General features: G+C 42.5%; 1 protein-coding gene and 1 pseudogene across 3 annotated transcripts in view; both read right to left on the bottom strand.

Moving 5' to 3' along the window:
* The window catches only part of LOC308610931 (uncharacterized protein), a 64258-nt gene extending 61277 nt beyond the window's left edge, over nucleotides 1–2981 (bottom strand). For both annotated transcript variants that reach the window (XR_014014700.1, XM_081259913.1), the window contains exons 1-2: nucleotides 2751–2981; nucleotides 1681–1745 (exon numbers count right to left, since the gene is read on the bottom strand). Coding sequence is in view for 1 of the 2 variants with exons in the window: in XM_081259913.1 (XP_081116039.1) it covers nucleotides 1681–1745; nucleotides 2751–2926 (241 nt within the window). In the remaining variant the exon portion in view is untranslated. The remainder of the gene's footprint in view (nucleotides 1–1680; nucleotides 1746–2750) is intronic.
* The window catches only part of LOC308610914 (centrosomal protein of 78 kDa-like), a 558473-nt pseudogene that overhangs the window by 532241 nt on the left and 4206 nt on the right, over nucleotides 1–22026 (bottom strand). The window lies entirely within an intron of this gene.

Genomic DNA, 22026 nt, shown 5'->3' with positions numbered 1-22026 from the left:
CAACACAACACAACACAACAAAACATCCTCCCCGGACCTCAGCTCCTACCCCAGCTACTGTCCAGTTGCTATTTTCCCCGTCACAGCAAAATGTCTTGAAAAAGTTGGGACCAGAACAAACCCAGTTCTCCCACTCCTCTCTCCTAAGCCTCTCCGATCAGGATTTTACCCCACAGATCCATCCAAACGCATCATCGGCGAGTTAGGACCTCCCCCCAGTGCTGGGCTCGATGGTTAATGGCTCCGCGGAACGGCAACCTCGTTTGTCCAGTCACCCAGGGAACCTCTAAAGTGCTTCCCACATGCAGACAAAACGCTGTGATTAATATTTTAGGAGAAATACTCAGCGTGGAGAATACACTTGAGCTGCTGGAGGAAAGAGGTAGCGGCACAGAAAAGAAGTTTCTGTAACTACAGAAATGAACAGATAAGCTGTTTTAATGGTAGCAAGTATGGGATGAAGGAGAACGAATAAAAACCATTCAGAATACGACATTAACAAGCCTCACACTACAACGTGGTAACAGAGGATGGAGAAGGACTTTAGAATGAACTCATTTTTCTGGGCAGGTGACAGGCTGGATGATGCAACGATGAGCCGCCAGAGACAACAGGACAAGGCAAGGGGCAGGGGAGCTGTAAATAATCATTTCTGGATCTACTGGATCTAGTCATCCGAGGTGCCCTTTGGACAAACTCCATAGAGATGCTGGCAAGTGGCTGGACAGAGGCATCTGTCTGGTCCAGGTGGGAGACCTGACAGAGCTGGAGGTGAAAAGCACCAGAGGGTGAGATCAGACGGGGTGGAGAGTCATGGACCAAGGGTGAAACGACAACACACACAGAGGGCGGAAGACAGAGTCAGTCAGGAAGACAGCAAGGAGAGATCTGTCACAGAAACCAACACAGCAGACTCTGCGGATGGCAAGGCGACAGTGGTCTGAGGTGACGACTGGCAAACCTCCACTGCTTTGTATGCTGGATGCCAGGTCACCTCAACCGGATCAGGTTCCGTGGAGGGGCAGAACCAAGACCGCAGGCTGCACGATACAATTCAGCTGGGAAACAAGAATCTTTGCCAGAGACCTCACTGCATGGTGTGTAACGCGACCCTCTGAGATTGTAAGAGACAAAGAGCGCAATTTACTGGAAGGGTGACAAGGCTGTTCTTCCAGATGATCCTCATTGCATCCCTCGACTGAGCACTGAAAACAATGTACCTATGTGACAACGGTGTTCTACTGAACAGACAACTTATATGCACTGAGTGCTCCCTGGACAGCACGCTCTCGGCTTACAGGAAGCACAAGGAAGGCACCAACGTCAACACGTTAGGGGCTGTCTCTCAGGAAGGCTCGCGGCCTACAGCGGGATCCTCAGGGAAACCTTTTAACGCTCCAGAACAAAAGTGATTTGGCAGGACCATATAAGTCAAGCAAGGGATGGTGTTCTGCCACAAATGTCAAGAACACGAGGCTTGTACTGTGGCTCTAAGAGGATCCTGGGATCTACACGTAGAACTTGCCAGAAACACTTGGTGCTGACCTGCTCCTCTACACTTTGTCTAACCACATCTTTTACCTACTCCTACTTTCCCATTTTAACTTTTGAACTATGCGCCTCCCAAGGTGTTATCACAAAAGAACAGCAGCAGGTAAATACGTAAACAGCAAAACTCACCAGAGGCTGACTCATTTTCCGCTGCTCTTGGAACAACGTGCAGGACTGTGACAGTGGAGGCGGACCTCGAGAAGGAAAACGCAGGCAGTGAAGCTACGACTGAAGCGGCTCGGGGTGCACGAGCACCCGCCCCGCGCTCCACAAGAGACACCTGTGGGAGACCCGTCCTGTCACCTTCAGAAGGGCCTGTGAGAATAAGGAGGGAGCAACCACCCTCAGGTCTGTAACTCCCACGTGACTCTGGTACCTGAGGGGATACTTTATTTTTCCGTACCGAGTGTACATTGAATCCTATTAAAATAAACCTCCGTCATTAAATATGAAATTAAAAAACGCTTATAGTTTATCTCTTCTCAGTCTGTTAACAACTTAGGTCAGAACATCCACAGGATACCCAGAATAAAGGGACACACTCAGGTGCGTTTCAGTCTTGCAATGATTTGTACAAACTTTACAAACTTAAGTGCGACGCTCGAAAACATCTTTTATTAAAGCTGACTTTAAGTGGACAGAACACCTGCCCTAGGAGTTTGGAGTCCTGTGAGCGACCCCACGTGCACACCCGGTGAGGGTCTAGGACAAGTCATCTCCCTTCTCAGGCCCCATCGCTTCCTTCCTCACCCGAGGCAGCAGGACAGAAGCCCTGCAGACTCATCCTGCACCGATTACACTGGGCGACTCCACAGGGCACAACCCAGGGGGGCGGCGGACGCTTACATTAGACAACCAAGGTGCTGACGCGCCTTGAGACACACGTGCGAGATGCCGAGACGGCGACAGGAGGGGGAGGACGAGGAGGAGGATCGGGGTTGGACGGAGGGGAAGACGCGGCACGTCCCGGCCGAGCCTGTGGACCCTGCTCCCCCAGGACACCCGGAGCTCACAAGTCCCAGGGGAGCCCCATCCGGAGCAGCCAGCCCTGTCCTCCAGCCCGGCCCCTCCACCTCCGGGAAGCGGTCAAACCCTCCAGGTGGCTCTACCGCGGGGCCCGGGGCGGACTACCCCAAGCCCTGCTCTTCAAGGGCCGCAGGCTCCACAACCAACTACAGGCCTGCAGACGCAACACCTACCCCGTCGGGACTCGCTCACCGGCCCCGGGCTCCCGAGGCTCCGGTCCGGGGGCTGCTCCTCGGGCGCGCTCCTCTCTCGGGGTCCCTCCGCTCCGCCTCCCGAGACCACTGGGCCAGAGAAGCCGGCTCTGGGCCCACGTCCCTCCCGGGACCTCGCTTGGCCCCGCGCTGCACATGGTCGGGCACTGCACCGCTGCCGGCCGCCCGGCCACTCCGGCCCAAACGCGGGCTCCGCGGTCGAGCTCGGAGGTCACAGTTCCAGCCTCCGCCCGGCCCACGCGAACCCTCGCCCACACAGCCCGCTCCCGCGGGCTGCCGGCCGTCCCGGACAGCGTACCGCCCCGCAGGCCCCCGAAATGCTCGCCCGCAAGAGGCCAAGACGGGGGAACGACGGCCAGCGACGACCTGGGCACGCACAGGAAGCGAGGGCGGGGCGGCGACGGTGCGCGTGCGCCAACACGCACAAATCATGAGGCGCACCTGCGCAGGCGGACGCCCGAAGTCCGCCTGCCAAAGCCCGCCAGGAGCACGAGACAAGTACCCGGACTCCAGAAGCCTCCCAGAAGTCTCCGTGCCGTCAAGATAGTGAGCGTATGAAATGTCTCCTTCTCATCTGGCGCTCAAGTGCTGCTGTGCTGCGAGGGTGTGCCGCCTGGACCAGGGACTCCATTGCCCATTTGTCTTCACTCCTGTTAGGGATCAAGGAAAGGTGTGGCCTCAAGTGGGGGCTGTGTGATGGTCTCCAGGCTCCCTGGTCCTTTCCCGGCCCTGGGACATTTCGGGTTACATCTGAGATTCCCCCACCACCAGGAGAGGGGAAGGAGGGTATCATGTTCGCTTAACTGAAACGCTACAACTTTCATTCAAATCCTAGAATACAATAAATGCCCAGCCATGACACAAACTAATATTGCCCACGGAAGGAAAAGAAAATAGAAACTGTAGCTGTTTAGATTACACAACCAACGCATTAAAAACTGTACGAAAATCAGAACGTACACACAAACCGAAAACAGAAAACAGATACCTGGGCTCTTACCTCTTAAAGAGGATACTGTTTATGTTAGGTAAAAATATCATTTTTCAAAAATGGAATCAGAAGGGTAATGATTTATCACTATTTATCACTGGGGGTGAAATACTGTGTCTTGGCCAACTGTTCCTTAAAAGCTGCTAGGGGAAAAGGTAAAAATAAAATCTCCATGGACTTCCCTGGTGGTCCAGTGGTGAAGACTCCTAGTTTCCACTGCAGGGGGCACGTGTTTGACTCCTGGTTGGGGAACTAAGATCCCGCATGCTGTGCAGCACAGTCTCATTAATTAATTAATTAACGAACACACAAAATAAAAATAAAAAATCTCTCGCCAACCGAGAAAATCCTCTCCACAAATGTAGAGAGAAAGAAAACGGTTTTACTGTTGAATAACCATTAAACCAGACTGTGCTGTGCACCCACAGGTGAACCACTAATGTTTGTGCAAATGAAATCAACCTCACCTTTTTTTTTTTATAGCTCAGCAGATAAAATCTGTTGCATACAGGTTCTCAAGATAAACGGGAACTTGCCTCATGGGAATAGACTTGACACCACCATAAAAATGGCATACATTCTTTCAGAGTACATCCTAAATTCACCTGGTCATCTCGGTGGTTGTCCATGCTAGTTAATACCCTTTATCCAAAGGAGAAAGACAACTTCTCCTATCTCTAGGACAAGCACGTACTTATAGCTCAGAGGAAAGTGCCTAACACCTAGCCTAAACTCCCCTGGTGACAGAGAGATAAAGAAGATAGCTCTCAGGTCCTTAACATAAACATTCCTGGGTTGTAATGCTGGCAAGAGACTGATTTAGCTTTTAAAAAGATTTAGATACTTACGAAAGGGACAGAGGAAGTATTTCTATTACAAGCGTCTTGAGGAAATCCTCTAAAAACGGAAATAAGAAGTGATGATTCATGCAAATGAATAAGCACCTAACCCATTCCTGATTTCCCCAGCTGAACTGCCACATTAAATGAATCCTGCACAAAATGTGTGCTTCTCCAAAACTGCTCTTGGAAGTGGCTGCTTAGAGCCACGAATGGTCTTTTCCAGTTCTTGCTGCTGCTGACTCTGGCCTCTGCCTGAATTCTCACCGATGAAATGCTGCTTGTGTGGGAACGACAGCGACCACACCTCCTCTGAGCCTGAGCCTGGCAAACCTCCAGGGCGCATTTCTCGCATTTTCCAAGTTCACCACGTAAGGACATCAGTTACACGGAGTACCTTGCTGGGAAGCGCCTTGGAAGGGCAGTGCGCCCATGAGCACGCCACCAGGCCTCCAGTTCTCACCTCACCCACGTGCACTGACCGTGTCTCAGCAGAAGACTGGGGTGGCCTGTGAACCCCAGCTGCTGTGCCCACCTCCACACCTCACTCTATCCCTCCAGCCCAGAGACATGCTGGGCTCCCCAGCCCCCTGCCCTGGACACTCTCTGGAAGTCTTTCTATTACAAGCTGTCTTGAGGAAATGCTCTAAAAAAGGGAATAAGAAGTACAGAGTCATCCCAATGAACAGGATGTCCAGCAGTGAGCTGATGTCTCTCACGACTCACCCCTCTCTCCAAAAGGCGAAAAACTGTCATTTCATACATTTCCCCCTTTTTAAAGTTGTTGAAGCTAGGAGGGTAAACCTGGACCCTGCGATTTCACCTTGACCAGAAGCAGCAATGGCCACCTTTTAGTTTGCTTTCATTAAGATCTCTTCATATATATGGAGATTTACAATATAAAGCTTTCTCTTTTTGTATCTGCATTTCTATTAAATACAGATATTTTCCCTACTTTGTCACTTATCTATTTTTATTGAAGTATACTTCGTTTACAATATTTCAGGTGTACAGCAAAGTGACTCAGTTACATGTATTTATGTAAGAATATATGTATTCTTTTTCAGGTTCTTTTTTCCATTATGGGTTATTACAAGATATTGAACATAGTTCCCTGGGCTATACAGTAGGTCCTTACTGTTTATCTATTTTACATATAAAAGTGTGTATCTGTCAATCCCTGTTCTTTCTCTTTTTAACTTAACTTTTTACTCTCACATTCTGTTATACAGACACTTAAAAAGATATTTTGTGTTCAAATCTTTCACTTTCACTTCATACTTTTCATCAGCTTGGACACTGTACTTGAAGAAGCCTTTCCCATCCTGCATTTCCTAAGTAGTTGCCTGTGTTTTCTCCTGTTTATTTTGGGTCTCTTAACATACCAATTTTATCAAGATAACTGGCACCCATCTTCAGGATTTGTAAAATCATTTTCCTCTTAAAGTCTCTCAACCATTTTTTTCAACACTAACACATCTACCACAACCAGGAAACGCACTGTTTAAGAAGAAAACTCAAGTTTGTAATCTAACAGAAAAGGACAGGCTCTTCTTTGAAGCTCAGCGACACGTCTTAATTTAAAGGCAGGGGAGGGACTTCCCTGGTGTTCCAGTGGTAAAGAATCCGCCTTCTAATACAGGGTACGTGGGTTCAAAGCCTGGGAACACTGGTCCGGGAGCTAAGATCCCACACGCCACGGGGCAATTAAGCCCGCGTGCTGCAATTAGACACGATGCAGCCTAAGAGAGATAAATAATTTTTTACAAATAAAAATTAAAAAATAAAGGCAGGGGAAGCAGGAAAGTGACCGTCTCATGTGAATTCCTTCTTATTCAAAATACAGGTCGTAGCAGTTTACTTGGGCTGCGTCACAAAATACGACACACTGGCGGGCTTAAGCAACACAAATGCACTGTCCGACATTTACGCAGGCTGCAAGTCTGAGATCAAGGTGTCAGCAGGGTTGGTCCCCTCTGAGGGCTGTACGGGAGGATGTGCTCCAGGCTTCCTGGTGGAGAGGGCGGTTTCCTCACAAGCACATGCACTATGTATGTAGCAGGTAGGTGCCTGGGCTGAACTCCGATCCCAGGGCTGCTCATCCGCAGCAGCACCAGGCCGCTGGACGGCTTGTCACGGACCCGTTGGCAGGAGGACTGCAGGCTGACACAGACGTCTGCTCAGCTGTGGACCCATGGCCCGGCCACAGCCCTGCCAGAGGCTGCCTGGTTGAAATCCAGGTCACGGTTCACCTCCCTCCTGCTTATTGCATTCAACGATGCCTTGAAGACCCCCTACTGCACCAGCCTGGGTGGCACATCCCACCCAGTCATTTCCACATCAGAAGCATGTCCATTGAGAAGGTTAAAATTAGGCCCTGGCTCAGTGCTGTGGAATTAGAATCTGTGAGGCTGGGTCCAGGCATCTGTGTTGGAATATTTTCTCCACGGGACTCTCATGCCCAGAGGCTTGTATTGACAAAGCCCTTCTGCTTCACCCCACTGGTATTTCTGCACTAGAGCTACAGCCGTTGTTGTATTAAACTGCATCCGCAGGAGGAAGAGAGAGGAGGAGAGGCGACAGTTCTGCTGATCTCCAAACACGCTGTTACGGAACCACACTTGGGTCCACTCGCCCGCACGCACTAAAGCCCATCTACGGACACGGGTCACGGTGAAGGAAAGTGCCGCGTTTACGGCAGGGCAACAAGCAAGGGGTCCAGGTATCTAGGGCTCAGAAGGCCCCCACTCCCCCGTGGCTTTCAGGGAAAGGTGTTTACAGATGGGGTGAGGCTGTTGGTGGGAATGTACACTGGGGCTGCCGCTATGCAGAACAGTGTGGAGGTTCCTCAAAACACTGAAGCTAGAGCTACCGTAGGACCCAGCAATCCCACTCCTGGGCATATACCCAGAGAAAACCATAATTCAAGAAGACACACGCACCCCAATATGTATAGCAGTACGATTTACAATAGCCAAGACATGGAAGCAACTTAAATGTCCATCGACAGAGGAATGGATAGGGAAGATGTGGTACATATGTGTGATGGAATACTACTCAGCCATAAAAAAGAATGAGATTATGCCATGTGCAGCAACATGGATGGACCTAGAGATTATCAGACTAAGTGAAGGACGTCAGACAAAGACAAATACCATACGCTATCACTCCTGTGTGGAATCTAAAACAGTGATACGAATGAACTTCTGAACAAAACGGAAACAGACTCACAGACATAGAAAAAAAACTTATGTTTACCAAAGGGAAAAGGTGGGGGAGAGGGATAGATCAGGAGGTTGGGGCTAACATATGCACACAAGTATATATAAAACAGGAAATCAACAAGGACCTCCTGTAGAGCACAGGGATCTCTACTCAATATTCTGTATTAACCTAGGGAGTTCCCTGGTGGCCCAGAGGTTAGGATTCTGGTCTTTCACGGCCGTGGCCCGGGTTCAATCCCTGGTCAGGGAACTGAGATCCTACAAGCCACACAGCACCACGAAAAAAAAGCAAAATTCGGTAATAACCTAAATGGGAAAACAATCTGAAAAAGAATAGATATCTGTGTCCATATAACTGAATCACTTTGCTGTACACCGGAAACTAACACAACACTGTAAATCAACTATACTCCCAATATAAAATTTAAAAAATGTTGAAAGTGAATTACAAACGAGTGGGGTGAGGGAGAGGAGGTTGAGGGGTGTGTGGTCAGCTTGTGGACATTCTTCCGATTGGTTGGTGGTGAGGTAATCTGAGGTCAACATCATCAACCGGCTGGTTCCAGCTGCTCTGGGGTCTACGTGCTTGTGGGCAGCATGCAGTTACCTTCCTCCCCCCTGCTGGGGGCTTCAGTCTCTGCAAAACAGCTCCAAGGACGTGGCTCAGAACAGTATCTACAGCCCTTGAGGAGGAACTAAAGGTCCTTGACTTTGTTTAACGGCTACACTAGTATTATTGGGTCTTTTGGGACTCTTTTCCTTTCTTTTGGCACTTTCTCCCTTCTCTGATTAAATTGTTTGTTTCCAACTCACGGAAGGCTAGGAGGCTAAAATTTTCTAAAGACAAGAAGCAGGCAGAAGACATGGGGAGAATCCGTCCCAGGAAGGCCCCACAAGGTCCTGCTCACTTACAACATCACATTCAATCTGGGCTGTTTACGCCATTTTTGGACAACATACCAACACATCTTAAGATGGGTCCCACCCGACTGTTGCACATTTGGACAAGGTGCGGTGGGGTGGGATTATGCAAATCCAGATCTGAAGACTAGATAAAGCAATCAGGGTATTTCACAGTATACAAGAGAAATTTTCATGGGGACAGAATACCAACCTTCTAATATTTGAAAGCCTGTTAGCCAAGAGGGAGAGTGAACTTCTGTTTTGTTATACAAGGACCCAATCAGCTGTGATGGTTGAAAGCATGATGAACGCAAATCTGAATTCATTTGCCTCCTAACAATGCAACGTCTACAGCAGAGGGACACAGGTCCTCAAGCAGCAGTGCTTTTCCCAGCAGTGCAGACCCTGAGGAGAGCCAGGCTGTGGCAGCTCTGGAGGACCTCAGACACTCTTTGCACGGCCTCTGAGACCTAGAACATCTCAGAAAGTCCACGAGTGCAAACCAAAGAGACACTCAGTCCCTGCACCTTGGATGAACTGATTTGACTCTACGTATGCATTGCTTGGGCTAATTAGAAATATGGAAGTGATCAGAAGACAGAATAAACCTCTGGGCACATCCTGAACAACAGAGATACTTCTCATCAAAGTCCAAACAATAATTCAAAAGCAAGATTCAGAGCCAAACTGTGGAAACAAACCAAGTGTTCACTGACAGATGAATGGATCAAGAAAATGTAGTGTGTATATTCACACAACAGATATTATTCACCCACAAACAGGAAGGAAAGTTTCTAATTGATACAAAGACCATTTATGTATTTTTCAAAGATTGACATTTCTTTGTATGAACAGTGAAAATGTAACAATTCCACTTTTAAGAGGAAAGGTTAGTGTTTCTTTGTAGAAACAATTAAGTCTCAGCAGTAGAGGCATAAGCACACACGTGCACACAGAGTAAACAGAATAGCGCCCCGCTACCTCCCCGCAATCTGATCCCCCGATGAGCCCTGCTGATTCTCCCTCCAAATATAGAGAACCTGTTTACTTCTCTCCATCTTCTCAGACATCGTCTTCCTGGACTGCCACGCCAAATTCCTAACCTTATCTGGGTCTCCCGACTTCCACTCTTACTGAATCCCCACCCCATCCATTTATGCAGCAGCCAAAATCAATTGTTCCTCTTTCAGTGCAAACTGGATCAGGACACCTCTCATTCACTGCTTTCCCACTGCACTTGGCAAACATCTGAACTTCTTCAGACCCACGGTTTTATTTCCTTCTCACTCACTGTGTACTGTCCACACTGGCTTTGGGGTCTAGGAAGGAAATTTTGACACAGGCTACCACACAGATGACACGCGAAGACATTAAGCTAAGTGGATAAGTCAGATACAAATGGACAAATGTTACATGATTCCACTTCTGTGAGGTCCCCAGATGGGTCAAATTCATAGAGACAGAAAGTGGAGTGGTGGGTGTCAGGGGCTGGGAGGGGGGTGGGGAGTCAGTGTTTAATGGGGACAGAGTTTCACTTGGACAGGATGAAAACATTCTGGAGATGGATGGTCGGGATGGTTGCACAACAATGAGAATTCTTGTTTTCCTTCCTTAAGATTTTTGTTTTACTTATTTTCGGCTGCGTTGGGTCTTCGTTGCTGGGCGCAGGCTTTCTCTAGTCGCGGCGAGCGGGGGCTACTCTTCGGTGCAGTGTGCAGGCTTCTCATTGAGGTGGCTTCTCTTTGCGGCAGAGCATGGGCCCTAGGCGCGTGGGCTCAGTAGTTGTGGCTCGCGGGCTGAGGAGTTATGGCTTGCAGGCTCAGTAGTTGTGGCGCACGGGCGTTAGGTGCTCCGCGGTATGTGGGATCTTCCCGGACCAGGGCTCGAACCTGTGTCCCCTGCATCGGCAGGCGGATTCTTGACCACTGTGCCACCAGGGAAACCCAAGAAAAAAAGCAAGACTCAGACCCCAAGGGGAGGAGTGGAAGTACGAGTTGGGAGGTTCAGAAGAAGCTTCCAGTGACACTGCATGACCCTGAGTTGGCTATTTTCTTCTCTGCATCTCGGCTACCATATACTTCCTACCCTCATAGAAAAATAACCTGTCTGGAATTGGAAGTTTTTCCATTTAGTCTTTTTGTGCATGTGACATTTTTATTCAGAAAAATAATCTGTGTTGAACTGGAGTTTTTTCCATTTAGTATTTTGTACATGTGACATTTTTATTCAGGTAGTGAAATCTCTGGGTCAACAGTGATACCACATTCTCAAGATTTTGATAAGTAGACTAGAACTTCTTAACTGGAATCAAGGGGCAGGCTTTGGATAATCCATGGACTTTGTGACATCCAAAGGTGCCCTTTGTGTGTGTGTGTGTGTGTGTGTGTGTGTGTGTTTGTAGACACCCTTTGAAGGGTGCGTGAGCACCTGTAGTTTTCTATGATTTTAGCTTCTCCGAATGGCTCTTGGACTCAAAGGTGCCTGAGGGGAGCGGACATGTACTCCCCCAGTACAGAATTCTGAACGCAGTGTCAGTAAACATTCAGCCAAAGAGCTTTGCCAAATTGCGTGTTTTAACGTAACTTTTTAATCCACTGAGTCGATGTACCTGGGATCTTTTTTTACATACTTATCTCACTCTTTATTTATTTTTTTTGGGGGGGGTACGCGGGCCTCTCACGGTTGTGGCCTCTCCCGTTGCGGAGCACAGGCTCCGGACGCGCAGGCTCAGCGGCCATGGCTCATGGGCCCAGCCACTCCGCGGCATGTGGGATCTTCCCGAACCGGGGTACCAACCCGTGTCCCCTGCATCGGCAGGTGGACTCTCAACCACTGCACCACCACGGAAGCCATTATCTCACTCTTATAAGGCTGAAACGTTGCTGCTTCCCCTAAGTTTCCTTGTCCCTCTCCCCACTCTCCCACCAGGCCGTGGAAGAGGAATGGGAGGGAGAGGGAGAGTCCAGCAGGGAGAGGACAGTGCACCTGCTGGGAAGCAGTAAAGAGGGGTCCAGGGTGGGAGGGAGGGAGACACAAGAGGGAGGGGATATGGGAACAGGTGTATATGTATAACTGATTCGCTTTGTTATAAAGCAGAAACTAATACGCCATTGTGAATCAACTGTACTCCAATAAACTTGTAAAAAAAATTAGAACTACCATATGACACAGCATTTTCATTCCTGGATATATATCGAAAAAAATAAAACCAAAAAACATTAATTTGAAAAGATATATGCACCCTAATGTTCATGGCAGCATTATTTACAATTGACAACATATGGAAGCAAGCTAAGTGTTTATTAAGAGATGAATGGGTAAGGAAGATGTGATATATATATATACAATGGAATACTACTTAGCTAAAAAAAAATTTTGTTTGAATTGAAATTGTATCAAGTATCTTTTCCGACCACAATGCTATGAGACTAGACATCAATTACAGGAAAAGAGCTGTAAAAAAATACAAACACATGGAGGCTAAAGAATACACTACTCAATAACGAAGTGATCACTGAAGAAATCAAAGAGGAAATTTAAAAATACCTAGAAACAAATGACAATGGAGACACTACGACCCAAAACTTATGGGATGCAGCAAAAGCAGTTCTAAGAGGGAAGTTTATAGCAATACAATCCTACCTTAAGAAACAGGAAACATCTCGAATAAACAACCTAACCTTGCACCTAAAGCAATTAGAGAAAGAAGAACAAAAACATCCCAAAGTTAGCAGAAGGAAAGAAATCATAAAAATCAGATCAGAAATAAATGAAAAAGAAATGAAGGAAACGATAGCAAAGATCAATAAAACTAAAAGCTGGTTCTTTGAGAAGATAAACAAAATTGATAAACCATTAGCCAGACTCATCAAGAAAAAAAGGGAGAAGACTCAAATCAATAGAATTAGAAATGAAAAAGGAGAAGTAACAACTGACACTGCAGAAATACAAAAGATCAGGAGAGATTACTATAAGCAACTCTATGCCAATAAAATGGACAACCTGGAAGAAATGGACAAATTCTTAGAAATGCACAACCTGCCAAGACTGAATCAGGAAGAAATAGAAAATATGAACAGACCAATCACAAGCACTGAAATTGAAACTGTGATAAAAAATCTTCCAACAAACAAAAGCCCGGGACCAGATGGCTTCACAGGCGAATTCTATCAAGCATTTAGAGAAGAGCTAACACCTATCCTTCTGAAACTCTTCCAAAATATAGCAGAGGGAGGAACACTCCCAAACTCATTCTACGAGGCCACCATCACCTTGATACCAAAACCAGACAAGGATGTCACAAAGAAAGAAAACTACAGGCCAATATCACTGATGAACACAGATGCAAAAATCCTCAACAAAATACTAGCAAACAGAATCCAACAGCACATTAAAAGGATCATACACCATGATCAAGTGGGGTTTATTCCAGGAATGCAAGGATTCTTCAATATACGCAAATCAATCAACGTGATACACCATATTAACAAACTGAAGGAGAAAAACCATATGATCATCTCAATAGATGCAGAGAAAGCTTTCGACAAAATTCAACACCCATTTATGATAAAAACCCTGCAGAAAGTAGGCATGGAGGGAACTTTCCTCAACATAATAAAGGCCATATATGACAAACCCACAGCCAGCATCGTCCTCAATGGTGAAAAACTGAAATCATTTCCACTAAGATCAGGAACAAGACAAGGTTGCCCACTCTCACCACTCTTATTCAACATAGTTTTGGAAGTTATAGCCACAGCAATCAGAGAAGAAAAGGAAATAAAAGGAATCCAAATTGGAAAAGAAGAAGTAAAGCTGTCACTGTTTGCAGATGACATGATACTATGCATAGAGAATCCTAAAGATGCTACCAGAAAACTACTAGAGTTAATCAATGAATTTGGTAAAGTTGCAGGATACAAAATTAATGCAAAGAAATCTCTGGCATTCCTATATACTAATGATGAAAAATCTGAAAGTGAAATCAAGGAAACACTCCCATTTACCATTGCAACAAAAAGAATAAAATATCTAGGAATAAACCTACCTAAGGAGACAAAAGACCTGTATGCAGAAAATTATAAGACACTGATGAAAGAAATTAAAGATGATACAAATAGATGGAGAGATGTACCATGTTCTTGGATTGGAAGAATCAACATTGTGAAAATGACTCTACTACCCAAAGCAATCTACAGATTCAATGCAATCCCTATCAAACTACCACTGGCATTTTTCACAGAACTAGAACAAAAAATTTCACAATCTGTATGGAAACACAAAAGACCCCGAATAGCCAAAGCAATCTTGAGAACGAAAAACGGAGCTGGAGAAATCAGGCTCCCTGACTTCAGACTATACTACAAAGCTATAGTAATCAAGACAGTATGGTAGTGGCACAAAAACAGAAAGATAGCTAGGTTCATTTTTAAATGGAAGATATACTCTAGATATTTAAATGTAGGGCATCTCTTCCTTTCAAATCTCAGAAAGAAAGGTGTGCTTCAGTTTCCCTGCAGAAAGCTCTAGTATCTTACTCCCTTTTGAAAGAGGAACTAATCCTTCTTTCTCTATTCTTCTTTGTCTTCTTCCCTTCATCAGCAATGAGCCTCTTTATCATTTTTGTCAGCCCAAAGAATAATTTTTCTCTTTCCAGGCCAGTCAAAAATTGTACACTACAAAGTAAACAGAAAGAGCTTTATTTATAAAAATAAAACAGCTATGGCATTAGTTCTTAAAGAGTATAAAACTTTGATCCCTCATTCCAACAAAAAGTCTTGTTAGCATTTAGGGTTCAATGAGAGGCAATAAACAAAAATGTTTTGGTGACTCATTTGACATCTTTACTAAAAGGTTTGAACTCATAATGGTGAATATCAGACATATTTGTGTTAGGCAATTAAAATTAAATTATATCTAGACGTATTTTAAATTACCATATTAACATTAACAAGTAATCTTAGAACTCATCTTGAAAGTAAAAGGTACTTTTATACTTTATAATGAAAAAATCAATAAAATGTGCCTTTATGAAGAGAAAATGTAATTATAATACCAATTAATGTTAACTGGTCACTTTTTTATTGAAGTAGAGTTGACATACAATATTATGTTAGTTTCAAGTGTTCAACATACTGATCCAACATCTAAATACATTTGAATTGGTCACCATGATAAGTCTAGTAACCATATATCACCATACAAAATTATTACAGTATTATTGACTATATTCCTTATGCAGTAGATTGCATCCCCAAGACATTTATTTTATAACTGGAAATTTGTACCACTTAATCCCCTTCACCTATTTCTCTCAGTCCCCATCCCCCTTCCCCTCTAGTAATCACCAGTTTGTTCTCTGTATCTACAAGTTTGTTTCTCTTTTGTTTTCTTTTTTAGATTTCACATATAAGTGAAATCATACAGTATTTGTTCTTCTCTGTCTGACTTATTTCACTTAGCACACCTAGTACTCTAGGTCAATCCATGTTGTTGCAAGTGAAGATATTTCATTCTTTTTTAGGACTAAGTAATATTTCATTATATATGTGTGTATATATACACCACATCTTCTTTATCCATTCATCTATTTATGGACACTAGTTTCTTCCATATCTTGGCTAGTATAAGTAATGCTCCAATGAACAGAGGGGTGCATACATCCTTTCTTATTAGTGTCTTTGTTTTCTTTGGATAGATACTCAGAAGTTGAATTGTTGGATCATATGGTAATTCTATTTTTAACATTTGGGGGAACCTCTGTACTGTTTTCCATAGTGGCTGCACCAATTTACATTCCCACTAACAGTGCACAAGGGTTCCCTTTTGGATGATGGCCATTCTGACAGGTGTAAGGTGATATCTCACTGTGGTTTTGATTTGCATTTCCCAGATGATTAGTGATATTGAGCATCTTTTCATGTGTCTTTTGGTCATTTGTATGTATTCCCAAAGCAATGTAACCCCTATCAAAATACCAATGGTATTTTTCACAGAATTAGAATAATCCTAAAATTTGTATAGAATCATCCAAACAAACAAAAAACCTCCAATAACCAAAGCTATATTGAGAAAGAAAAACAAACCTGGTGGTATGACATGCACTGATCTCAGACTATACTACAAAGCTATAGTAATCAAAACAGTATGGTATTAGCATAACAACAGACACATAGGTCAGTGGAATAGAGAGCCCAGAAATGAACCCACAGTTATGTGATCAATTAATCTACAACAAAGGAGGCAAGAACATACAATGAAATAAAGACAATAAATGGTGTTAGGAAAATTGGACAACTACCTGCAAAAGAGTGAAACTGAAATATTTCCTTATACCATATATAAAAATAAATTTAAAATGGATTAAAGACTCACATTTAAGACCTGAAACCATAAAACCCCTAGGAAAAATACATTGACATCGATCTTAGCAATATTTTTTGGGGGTCTATCTCCTCAGGCATGGCCAACAGAAGTAAAATTAAACAAGTGTCATTATATCAAACTGAAAAGCTTTTGCAGAGAGGAGAAAACCATCACAAAATGAAAAGGTAACTTACTGAATGAAAGATTTTTTCAAATGATATATCTGATAAGGAGTTAATATCCAAATTATCTAAAGAAATCATACAATTTAATATCAAAAAACCCCAGATATTCCAATTTAAAAATGGGCAGAGAACCTGAACTGGTTACTTTTTAAAGTGTTTGATACAGTACTTAGATGCATTCTTTTTTCATTAGCCTTGAATATCAATACTCTTAACATCTCCGTTTATAAATGAAGAAATTAAGGAACGGAGAGATAAATGACTTGTCTAAGGTACAAAGCTTATTACAAAAAAGATTATACTAAACCAGACCTCTGATTCAGATTCCTATACTTTAATCATTATGGCTTACTGCAGAAAATTAGGGACAGAATTTGACATTGAAAGCTTAGATTCCAGTTTTTAATGAGACTTCTTCACCATGCCTTTATGTCTAAGGGAAAAAATTCTGGTCTGTACTGCCATTAATGATAATACTGCTTTAGAGAAATGTTCTGGAGGGAAAGGATATTATTCAAATTTATTTTTAAAGTGTTTTTTTTGGTTTGACTTTGTTTCTTAATTTTCTCATGCTAGGATGGGAGGGCAAACAAAACCTAAACTAACAATACCAACTATACGTGTGTGTGTGTGTGAGAGTGTGCCTGTACTTATAAGTATGAAAATACAACTTACAAGAAAAGGCAAGACCAGAATCTATAAGGCTAAGGATTTTGACTTTATCTTAGATGCAAGAGAAAGCAATTAAATGAAAAGATAGTTGTGTAGATACTAGGCTGTTCAAGTAGAGCAAAGGAGAAATGGTAGTGGCTAAGACGGTGGCAATGAAGATGAAGAGAAACATTATATATGTGATGAGAGAGAGAGAGATGAGATTCCAGAGGACCTAATGATGCAGTCTATGCAGAAAGTGAACAAAAGGAAGGAACTGAGGATCATTCCCAGGTTTTTGCATGGAGTTACTTTTTGTGTGAATCATGGCACCATTCACTGAGGAAGAAAAGATTTGCAGGATGGAAAAGTTTGGAAGAAGGAATCATTGAAGTTTCATTTTAGACATCTTAGTTGTAGAGACGTCAAGCAGTGTTCCTCATATTTCTCCAATGAAAAGAATCACCTGGGGATCTTATTGCACATATGGATTATCACCTTTTCTGCTAGAACTTCTGGTTTGGTAGTCTGAGTTGAACACAAAGTACTAGATTTTCTCACACTGCAGAAGAAAAAAAAACACACTGAAGGAGGTGGGAAAGAGCTAACCTAAGTAACTTTGGAAAACAGTATTTTAATATACTGTGATTAACCATGCACAATATATACTGAAAAGCTAAAGACAAAAAGAAATGTACACAAATATTGAACTTGTTAGTAAATTTATTTTTCACACGTGTACAGGTTAATGATTTTTAAATATTTTATGTGTATTCCAGAATTGAGCAAATGAATAGACTGCAAATAATGAGAATCAGGTTTCTAATTGTTAAAGAGTGACAAATAAGGAAAGGGTAAGGGAGGCTAGAATAAACCCTGTGCTGTTGGATTGGAATCAAGGTATCCATTTGAATTCATATATCAATTTGAAGTTATATATATATGTAGATAGACAGATGATAATGTGTGTGCGTGCACACGTGTGTGTATATACACACACACCCAGATAGATAATATGAAAATAGAGATACTTGTATATTTTTATGTATTCGTATATATATTTTTAGCTCTCTCTGCTGAAAACACAATGAGGTAGCTTGGATAGTGATAAATCCACCTCATACCAAGATTCTGGTTTCTGAATACCATTATTAATGCAAGGAACAAGAACTCCATGGAGAAATGACTGATTCAAGGCTGAGACAGAGGAAAGTAAAAGATGGGTCTGGAGCACTTTGTGGTGTCAGAAAGTAAGATATTACTCCAACAATTGTATGGCCATGTAGGAAAAATATAGGAGACAGCTGGAAGGAGTACCAGTGACCAAATATGGAACACTTTGAGAAACAAAACAATTAATGATAGTAATAAATTTTAACCCGTAGAATAAAATAATTATCCACAAGTTCACACTGATGTATGTATATATATGAACAAATAACCAGATAAATACATAAATGAAGGAGAAGAACAGCTCTTTCTTATACTCAAATTATAGTTAATAAATGTAGAGGGAATGATGGGGATAGAAAATGAACAATCATCAAACACCACAGTAATGGGTGGAGTCAAAAATTATTGATGGATGCTAAAATTAGTATGGGAAAATTAAACAAGAAGCAGAATATTTGAACAATCTCAAATAATTACAAAGGGAAAAACAGTGATTTTGCAGCTATCATTATAACTAAGTCATCAAAGTTAGCATCCCCAGTAGTGAGACATACAGATTTGTTTGTACCTCTAATATGTACTGAAAATGGCATAATATCTCTCCTGAAGTGTTCTTGTCAAGAAATACATATCCTCAGTCTAACCATGAGAAAATATCAAACAAACCCTATTTGAGAAAAATTCTACAAAATGACTGGCTAAGATTTTCCATTAGTTCAAGGTCATAACAGACAAAAAAAGACTGAGGAACTATCCTAGATTAGAGAAGAATGGGGAGATATGACAAGCAAATGCAATAAGGGATCCTAGATTTGAATCTGGACCGCAAGACAATAGGCAATATTTGAATACGAGTCTATAAATCATTAGTAGCATTGTGACAATGTAAACTTTCTGCTTTCAATAATTATACTCTAGTAATAGAAAATGTTAACATTTGGGGAAGCTGAGTAAAGGGTATATGGGAACTCATACTGCTATGTTTGAAGTTTTTTGATAAATAAGATTTGATAACACAGTTTTATAAAAACTTAGTTTGGACATTTCTGAACCTCTTTTTTGTTTCCTTATGGAAGAAAGTTGCTTGTTTAGGGATAATACTAAATCAATGGGGGTAAGATTTACACAGGACCAACCCTAACATTCATAGTGTGTGGCACAGGAAACAACTTTGAATGGCCATTTCAAGGAACAATATACTTAAGTGTATACAATGAGTAAAATGGATGAACTACACAAATTAATGAGTTGAAAAACCATAGAATCATAGAATTTTCTCACTGTAAAGGCTCTTACTTTCATAACTTTTCAGAACTTTTCAGTTCCTATGGGTAAATACAAAAGAGCAGGATTACTAGATCACTGTATGGTAAAACTACATTTATTTTGTCAGAAACTGCCAAGTATCCCGCTAGCCACAAATGAGAATTCCAATTGTTCTGCATCATCACCAACTTCGGTATTTCAGTTTGGGGATTTTAGCCATTTAAATAGGTGTGTAGTGGTATCTCATTATCGTTCTAATTCAAAATTCACTGATGACATGGAATGTGTAGCATCTTTTCATATGCTTATTTGCCATGTGCCTATTTTCTTTGTTTAACCATAGTAGTTTTGTTGCTTTTTTTTTAACCAAGGCCTGCTAACTCTTGTCCTCCTATGTCTATTTATGTTGTCTTTTTTCTTTCTTTCTTTTTTTGAACTTTTGATCATTTAGTCTTTTTCCTGGTTATGTCCAATTATTTTTTATACTAAAATTGGGCTTAACTTATTTTAGGAAACTATAAAGATACCTCCACATTCTGGATGTTGTTATCTTTCTCTTGAAAAGATTTACTTTGGCCCATGGCAGACAGTTACTATAGGGACTGGTAACCTTAGTCCATTCTCCGTTTGAGCTCATTCAAAGCCGTTTTTCAGTCTGTGTGAAGGTTGGTCTATTCCTGTCTTGTCCTTCCTCTACGGGTGTTGCCCTTTGGGATTACCATGTGAAAGTTTGGATTCTCCCTATTCCCAACTACCCTTGTATTTGTTAGGCTTTAAATGTAATGGCTCCCGCAGCCCTGTAAGACTAAAGATACACTTAGCTTGTCAATCCATTAGTTGTTGCCTTTAGCTTGAGCTGTTGCCCATTGGCTTCTGTGGTTAGAGTCTTTTGAACTCCTTGGCTTTTCAGTTCGTAGGCTGTAAGATTTGAATCAGCAAAGGCCCAAAGGAGAAAAGCTGCACCAAATGTCAAGCTTGTGTATGTGTTTCCCTTCTCTCCACAACTTGGCCCACGTCTTGGTGTCTCTCTAACATTCAGATGGCAGCGAACAGATGTTTTCTTACTCTATCCAGCTTTTCTAAAATTTCTTTAGACTTCACCTGACCTTATGTTATTATTGAACTACCATCTCAATTACCCCTAGGAAGAAAATTGACAATGTTATGTTTTATTTTTTTATTTTCTATATTACCTCAGTTTCTGTAGAGACCTTTTACCTCACTGTTCGGTCTAGTTCCTGTGTTAGCAGTAAGATGGAGATAAGCTGGAGGCTAAGAATACTGGGGGGAAATCACTGATGAATGATATGTCTCATTCTTTTTGTTTTTCCTCTCCTTATTTATTACTCTGGCAGCCTACACCTGCCTTTCTTCATTTGACCCAGTTGCCCAAATAAGAAACCCACTCTGGTAAAGACCTGACTTTACTCTCATAAATGTCTGCATGTTAGGATTAGCTAGATGATGAACACCATGCCAGAGTTCTTTGTGTGAGACTTTTGCAGACTTCTGTTAGCCCTTTAGTTTGCCTCTTGCAAACGCTGCTCAGATTGTTGAGGTTTTCTAAGATTCTGTAGGTCAAACCTCTCTACCTGCATACCAGATGAGCCCTTCTCTCTTTCCTGACTTCACTTGTGGGAGGTTAGCCCTCGGTTCTTCTTTTTCCCCATCCAATCATAATTGTTCATGAATTCCAAAAGGCCCTCAAAGTATCTGTCGTCCCTTTCTCTCTTCTTTTTATCAACACTGCTAAATATTAACCATATATTTGCATACCTCTTTCTTACTTACAGTGGAATATTGGAAGGCTCGATCATTAAGTGTGAGCCCCACCAAACTAGGACTCATACAACACTCTCCTCCAGGCCAAAACTTTTGATATCCACTGGGTTTTTTTAATACTATCTTATATGTAGCTAAATTTGTAAGGATTTAGTTAATGCCTGAGTTATGTGACAATAAGAAATCAGTCAAATTAGCACTACAGAAGTGCAGCTTAGACCTAGGGACCAGAACCAAGGACCACAAAAACCTGTTAACCAATAAGTTTCACTTGTACTTCATGTTTAACAACTGCTGAGGGTGAATGGGAAGTGAGGGAAAAAGAGTTTATCACAGAAACTTGCACTAAAATGAAGAGGAAAATGACCCAGTTCCTGGTTCAAGTCACTGTAATCTGCTTCAATAAATAATAACAGCACACAAGGAAAACAAACACTATATGATAGGAACAATGGATAATTAATTACCAGATCAGGGAGGACAGATTACACTTGCTATGGGATTTCATTAAAGAAGGACTCCAAAAAGTACTGGCTTCTTCTGAGAAGACTTCTCAGAACAGGTAGCATTTAAACTGAGTCTTGAACAAGTATATAGAGGGTAGGGAACAGGCCTTCCGGGCAGGGAACAGGCACAGTGTCAGGAATGGCACAAAGGGCTTATGGAATAGGGGACAAAAAAAAAAAAAGCTGAATACAGGAGTGCTACGTGTTGGGGAATATGGGGGAAGGCTGGCTGAGGTTGGTTAAATGAAACATAATTAGACGGAAGAGAAAGTAGGTGCAAAGACACATGGAAGACTGTAGAAAGCCCCTGAAGATGGAGATCAGCATAATAATATGAAGAACTCAGTGGTAC

This window comes from Mesoplodon bidens (genome assembly GCF_964165515.1).
Source record: "Mesoplodon bidens genome assembly, contig: HAP1_SCAFFOLD_96, whole genome shotgun sequence".
Taxonomy (NCBI): Eukaryota; Metazoa; Chordata; class Mammalia; order Artiodactyla; family Ziphiidae; genus Mesoplodon; species Mesoplodon bidens.
Note: the sequence above shows the minus strand (reverse complement) of the source record. Positions and strands in the feature narration are given on the sequence as shown.